This window comes from Microtus ochrogaster, linkage group LG1, assembly GCF_000317375.1.
Source record: "Microtus ochrogaster isolate Prairie Vole_2 linkage group LG1, MicOch1.0, whole genome shotgun sequence".
NCBI lineage: Eukaryota > Metazoa > Chordata > Mammalia > Rodentia > Cricetidae > Microtus > Microtus ochrogaster.
Window position 1 is genome coordinate 47066411 of NC_022027.1, and position 7214 is coordinate 47073624.

The 7214-nt window shown below is 45.7% G+C and overlaps 1 protein-coding gene across 1 annotated transcript in view; it reads left to right on the forward strand.

Moving 5' to 3' along the window:
• Fras1 (Fraser extracellular matrix complex subunit 1) overlaps window positions 1–7214 on the forward strand; it is a 407009-nt gene that overhangs the window by 217081 nt on the left and 182714 nt on the right. The window contains exons 17-18 of the mRNA XM_026785092.1: window positions 568–708; window positions 2475–2651. Coding sequence (XP_026640893.1) covers window positions 568–708; window positions 2475–2651 — 318 coding nt within the window. The remainder of the gene's footprint in view (window positions 1–567; window positions 709–2474; window positions 2652–7214) is intronic.

Sequence of the window (7214 nt, forward strand, 5' to 3'; positions counted from 1 at the left end):
TGTGGAGCTCAGAGGTTAGCCTCAGTTCTGGGGAACTATATACCTTGATTTTTGATCCAAATCACTGGCCTGGGGATTTGCTCGCCCATTTGGCTCGGCTGCCTAGTGAGCACCAGCGATCTGCTCTCTCTCGTCCACTTCTCCACACTAGACCCACAAACATGCATCGCCACCCCCACTTCCACCTCTTCCCTTGGTTCTCTGGAACTGATGCTTGCACAGCACGTGTTTTACTAGCTGTGTTATCTCCCTAGTCCTTGAGTGAAAAGTTACCCTCCCAAGACCTCAGTTTCCCTGACTGTAAGATGTGGTTCGCAATAGCTGCTTCTGAATGTTGCCACAGGACTAGGAAAGGCCATGGCGTATAAAGCACTTACTGCAGGCAGAGGGAGCTGACAAACAGGTAGAATATGAGCAAAGGATGAGCGTGGGGTGATGGGGACAGTTCTGACAATGTGGCCATCTGCTAACATGTTTCCTCTTGGGTGTGGTTTATCACCGGGGAGGAAAACCATCCAGGGATTGTCCCTGCGGTGCCTGCAGCCTGCTGTGCTCCTCTCTCCTCAGTTTGTCACGACTCGTGTGCCAGCTGCTCTGGACCTGCAGCTTCTCACTGTGCAGCCTGCACCCAGCCCCATGTTCTCCATCAAGGTCATTGCCTGCCAAGCTGTGGAGAGGGTTTCTATCCCGACCACGGGGTCTGTGAAGGTATGGTTGGTATCACTGTTATTCCTCCTACCCAGTCACAAGAACATATAGGTTGACTCCCCACTTTCAAATAATGCTTTCCAGTACAACCTTCTCTCTCATGTATCTTTTGGTTTTTCGAGACAGGGTTTCTCTGTAGCTTTGGAGCCTGTCCTGGAACTAGCTCTTGTAGACCAGACTGGCCTCAAACTCACAAATATCCACCTGCCTCTGCTTCCCAAGTGCTGGGATTAAAGGCATGCTCCATAAACAGCTACGAACACATCAGAGCCTGTGCCATTTCTCTCTGTTGTCTTTTGGTCCCACAGCCCAAAATTCAACCGCTTGCTGATCAAAAATATAAAGTAGAAATTTCAGAAATCTTCCCTAAGCAAAGTTTCAACCCACTCCATGTACATGATATGTGTGGATGGCGTGTTAAGTACTTACTGAATCTGAGATCAGATATGTGTGTGTGTGTGTGTGTGTGTGTGTGTGTGTGTGTGTGTGTGTGTAGTTGTAGGCTATATGCAAATGCCAGGCCAATTTATAAAGGAGATTTTGATATCTGTGGAAATCCCAGAATCCAGTCCTCTGGAGGACATGGGAGCTAACCTGAATATGCTGTTTTCTTTCTTTTTATCTTAATAGTTTTATAAAGAGATGATAATCTGAAACACAAACACACATACACCAAGCCCATTCAAAAGTTCATGTGTTTTTTTTGGCCATCCTTGCAGGGCATGTTATTTCTGTTAGCATGCATTGATTTTTTTTTACTTCCCCCTTTCTGTGCTTTCCTGGTATTGCTAATGTTTATAGACTTCATTTGCTTTCCCCCCAAGAACTTTTCGCTAATGATAGTGCGAGCCAACTGAGATTCACTAGCGGTGCCTCTGGCTGAGCAAAATAGAAAATCTTAAATTGCTGCACGCCAAAAGGCTCTGGGCTCCTGGGGAGAGCGGCAGCATTTGAGCCGTGTGAACATAGAACATTGAGGGTGAGCCTTTAATTAAAAAATCTGTATTTGTTTGCACCTTAGAAAAGTGAAAATAGCAGAAGGAAAAATTATACTAAACTTACATTAAGTAAGTGTTTGAAAGAAAAACATTTAGAGAATCTTTTAAAGGAACAGTGAGTTAATTATATCAATACTTGGGCACGAGAAAGTTTGCATACAGTATTTCCTTTGATTTTAAAGACTCCTGGCTTTGATTTTTAAGACTCTCCAGGGAAAACAAAGCCCTGCTATAGACTGGGAAGTTTCGCTCGTGCTCAAGGGGGCCCTTCCTTGCTTAGGAAGTTAGCTTTCTCCCCAGTAAATCCCAAGAAGACTCTGTTGCCTGGACCTCTTCATAGCGCATGATGGATGAGCGTTAACGGTCAGTCACCTAACGACCAGTTCTGCAAGGGGTAGAGTAACGGCCTCCGTACAAATGCGTCCGAAAATCTTCAATAAAAACCGAGGGCATGATGTTAAATGGTCATTCAGTGAATGTGCTTCTCTGGAGAGCCAAGCAAATATTGCCCGGTTTGCTGGTTTTATTGTCATCCTCCTGACAGCCCTTCTAGGAGCTGAGGGATGAGACTCATTTTCCCCTCCTCACGCTCCCTCTCGCGAGCAGTCTCCCCAGCTCTGTGCTTCGTGTGGAACCTAGAAGAATCCTCTTCTGCAAGGATCTACCTCCTGAACCTTCTAAGTGCTTTGGACCTCGGGAGGGACCGACAGTGATTGAAACCCATGCTTGGTCTTTAAGTTGCTTTCTGCCTGTTTTTCCAATTTGCAGCCTGCCATGCCTCCTGCCACACCTGTGTGGGTCCCGAGCCCTCTCACTGTATGGAGTGTAAGAAGGCAGAGGCAGGACTACGGGTGGAGCATTACTCCGGGGCAAATGTCCCCTATGGCGAGTGTGTGCCCCAGTGTGGAACCCACTTTTACTTGGAGAGCAATGGACGGTGTGAAGGTAAGCTTGGTTGACAGACATAAGGGGTAGATGTCTTACCATCTTACAAGGTGGAAGTGCAGCCAGGGAGATCTTGGACTTCCTGTGAACAGGCTTCTAGATGTTTGTGGAAATCAGGAGGCCAGCATGCAAGAGTGACCGCACTGATCTCCTCTGCCCTGTGAATCATGGATGATCTTCACGAGCCCTAGGTCCCGTTCTCAGAAGACCCTGCAGGAAACTCCTTCAGAGTCCTGTGTAGCTAGCTAAGGAAAACTCTGCTCTCATTTATTAGTGTTTTTGATTTTTCTAATTGGAACTCAAATCGGAATTTTTCTCTTTAGGGCAAAATTCAAATGGTAGTTGAGATTTTGAGGTTGTTCATGTTGCTACCTTGTTATGTTATCCCCAGAGGGTTGATGGCATCCTAAATGCCAGCTCAGTAGCCAGGTCACCAGTGAGAGAATCAGACAGTGAAAGGCATGGCTTCCAGAGGTTGGAGGGTAGGGAGGCTTCTTTTCCAATCCTGAAAGAAGCTGCTGTGTCTGTATAGGAATTGCTTGCTTTACGCGACTGAAAATGGTAATCCACTCCATCTTGTAGTCAGTCTTGGAAAGGATGCTTCAGTGTCGGGAAGAATAGAAACATGGCTTCCTTCTGCCCTAAACACCACAGCTTTTGGCATTTTGCTGTGGTACCCTGAATCTTTTGTTCTTTTGTCGGCTTTAAGGGTTTCATTGTCACTGTAAGCATGCTTCAGAGTTGCCCTTGTTCTCACTAACTTTCATTGGTTTCAGCATCAGATTTGAATGGATGCTCAAAGAAAATCATGGATTGAAAGCTAGGGCGAATATTTCAGACACTGCACAGCATAATCAGAAGTTTGTGGATTTAGATGCCTGATACCCAGACCCTTGATCTCTCTGAGATCTGTGCTCACAGTGTTAGAATTTTAATTGTCTTCCACAAAGGCAGCGTGTCAGATTGGAAGAAGTTCGGGAATGTATAGTTCCTGGAGAATTTGAAGTCCCCTTGCTGAATTGTCCATGTACTTGGGTGTTCAAGTCCATTACAGGGGTGAACCCTTGCTTCCAGGAAGATGCAGAGTTTAGGGGTTTACATGGGGCCCAGAAACTTCATTCTTCAGAAGTCCTGATGTCTATCCAGGTTGTGTGTGTGTGTGTGTGTGTGTGTGTGTGTGTGTTACATGCATTGCCCAAGCTCTGTGTTCTCCAAAATCTATTGCTCCATTTCCATAACCACTTGTGGAATACAGGAATCATTGCTTGATTCGGTGAGTCCCGATGCCATCCCAGGGCATATGCAACGCAGCCTTCTCCGTGTGACTTGGTTCCTTCTAGGTGCTATGATAGAGAGTGATGTGTCCACTTTACTAGGGACCAACTGACCTTAGGATTGGGGTGAAGGAACACTCTGCTCTCGTGTTCGGTGATTTTAGGTTCACCCAATGAACTTCTACTGAGCAGCACTATTCCTCAGGACATCTGAGCAAGCATCTCCTCTCCCCAGATTAGAAACCGAAGATAAAACCAAAGGAAAGACACCACCAAAGTCCTGCTTGTTGAACCAGTGCATTGTATTTAGGTTACTTGCAGGAGTATGGGTGAAGGGCTAGGGATTACTCAAAGGCAGCTGCATCACCCAAAGCACCCCCACCCCTCTCCTAGCATGGGAGTTCATTGCAGTACTTGTAGGCAACTTCACAAGTTGGAAAGACTGCCTTTTCTAGACAGCTCAATAGTCTCTGCTTCATCTGTGCAGCTCAGATGACTTGCTCCTTCCCAGGCAACGCAGGTGATCTCGGACTACCTGTTAGCAGTTCTTACTGCTTCCAGAAGTTTAGAGAAGGAGGAGGCCTAATGCGTCTGGTCAATTTCAGGAACTTCCTGAAGCTTCTGAGTGTTTGCTTTCTGAGGTTGCAAGGGGCCTCCCTTTAGAACAGTGGTTCTGAATGGTCCTCAGTACTGTGGCCCTTTAACTCAGTTTCTCATGCTGTGATGACCCTCCACCACAAAATTATTCATTGCTACTTCATAACTGTATTGTTGCTACTGCTATGAATCATAATGTAAACATTGGTGTTTCCCAATGGTCTTAGGTGATCCCTGTGAAGGGGTTGTTCATCCCCCAAAGGGGTGGAGGCCCACAGGTTGAGAACCACTTCTTTGGAACAAAGTGAGTTCCAGTAGACTTCCCTGGTGAATGTTTTCTCCCTCTATGACATCCTGAGCATTACCTAGCTGCCATCCAAGATGGAACTTATCAAATCAGAGGAAAATGCTTTGCAAAAGCTTCCTTATAGTTCTTTTTTTTTTTTTTGTAGCAAACTCCCAGCACCCTAAGAAACATTAAGTATAATGCATAGCCTTGCTTGATGGGAAAGTACAGAAAGAAAACAGAAGGAAACAGTAGAAAGAGAAAAACATGTCTTCCTCCTTTCTTCTTCCTGCTTCTCCCTTCTCCTCCCCCTCTTCTCTTTCTCTCTCCCTCCATCTTTACAGAAAGGTTTTTTGATGTGTTGGGATCTGAGAGACTGGTCTTTGTGGTTCCACATGTCCAGCTGGGAACCCTGTGTGCTGAGATCTGCGTGGAAAAGGAACAGACCTCCGTGAACACAGGTCTCTCTCCATGCAGATGCTGTGAGAGGCTCTTGGCTTTTCTGGAGGTTGTGTAGATGCTGGACAGACCCAGTTCACCCCGCCAAGAGACTATGATTGTTTTTCCCATGGTCCCATGATCCCAGGAGAAAGTAGGACAGGAAGAAAAGTCTGGTCTGTGCACAATTATCACCTCATAGTTTGGAGCATTATTATTGAAAATAAAATGCAGAATTTGGAGTGAGTTCAAAAGACAAAGCAAAATGATCAACATTTTTGAGAATTAGAATTTTAAACAAACAAAAAATTATGTTTAGTGCTGTTATTCGGCTGGGAAAACAATAATTGGCACCATGAGAAATTGCTTTTCTTGACCGTCCTAACACCAGCATTTGGGGCCAGGTGAGAGAGCTGCGTGCTGGAAGTAACCAAGGCTTAGGGAAGTTCCAGGTTGTGACGTACCCCAGATGACACTGGCTGCATGGAGTGTGGGTGGGTGGGACCTGAGTCAGGGGACTCCAGTGTCTGTACTTGTAATTCCTGGGCCACATGTCTTATTTGATGTGCACAACTTCTGTCTTCCCTTTCTGCACAGCACAAGGGTAGCATAGCACACTGATGTAGGGGTTGGAGATTCTTCCCTTTGAAAGGGCATCCTTGGCAAAGAAAAGTGTCCCAGGACCCCTGTTATATACGCATCTTTTAGAAAAGATTAGACTCCAATCCTTCTGGGATGGCTTAATTGTGGTCAGATATAGAAAGACTGCCGTGACCTCTTGAATCCCTGGTAGCCCATGATTGCATGCTCGTTAACGTAATAAGATTAGGTATCCCGCACACGCTGTCTGCTCACATTATGAGCAAATCCCTGTACAGTCTCCACCAGGTAGGCTGCTGTGCTCAATTTGTACGTGACAAGAATGTGGCAGAAAGAGGTTAATTGAGTTGCCCAGGATTCCGCAGGGAAACCGAGCGCGACTACCCATTGTTTCCAGCCTTACCTGGGTACCAAGCGAGCTGACAGATGTGTGTCCTGTCACTCATCCTGCTTCTTTGCAAAACTTCCCACAATCTATTCCGTCTTCATTGTTGCCAAAGTGGTGTCTATAAAATCCAGCCCGGGAGTTCTGTGAGGTTGGATGGGTCTCCACTTCCCACAGCTTCTCAGGTAGGGCACCTTCTCTCACAAGTGCTTTCCTGTAAAGAAGAGAAAAACAACTAGTTTTTGGAACTCTCCTTTCTTGGAGACTGCAGCGTGGGGGATTGGTAAATGAAAGAGAGGAGCAGAGGCATTACACAAAGAAGCTTCTGATGTGTTGGGAGTTAGAGTAGATGATGGTGTGTGTGTGAATTAACAAACACTGGACAAAGAAAACCCGGCTTCTCAGAAACACTCTTTCCTTATTTATTCCTTACAAGAGTGTTGACTGAGTGTCTGTCCCCTTTGGGCACCATACAACTCTAAACTCAAGAGATGTCCATGCCAATGAGTCAAGTCAAACTTCCTGTTTTGTGCAAAGCATTCTCCCGAGAAAAACACAGAATGAATGAATGAATGAATGAATGAATGGCAGTAGTAACTAATTCTGTTATATAATTTTGGATGGTTATCCATGCTATCAGGTTCAGGGCAATATAGCAAGGGCGCGGTTGAGCAGCAGCCGAAGGTTTCAGAAGAGGAGGAACAAACTGTTCCTGTGTGCTTTTGGCTCATGCTCAACAGATGATGGACTGGTCATAAGAGAGAACTTTCAATTGTGCGTTTTCGTCCATAGTCTCTGTGCTTCCCAGTGTAGATAGAAAGCTGCTAAGAAAGAGAATTTGTTGATGTGATCTATGTGCTTTGATTACCATTAATTAATTAAAAAAATACTTTGGGGGGCTGGAGAGATGGCTCAGTGGTTAAGAGCATTGCCTGCTCTTCCAAAGGTCCTGAGTTCAATTCCCAGCAACCACATGGTGGCTC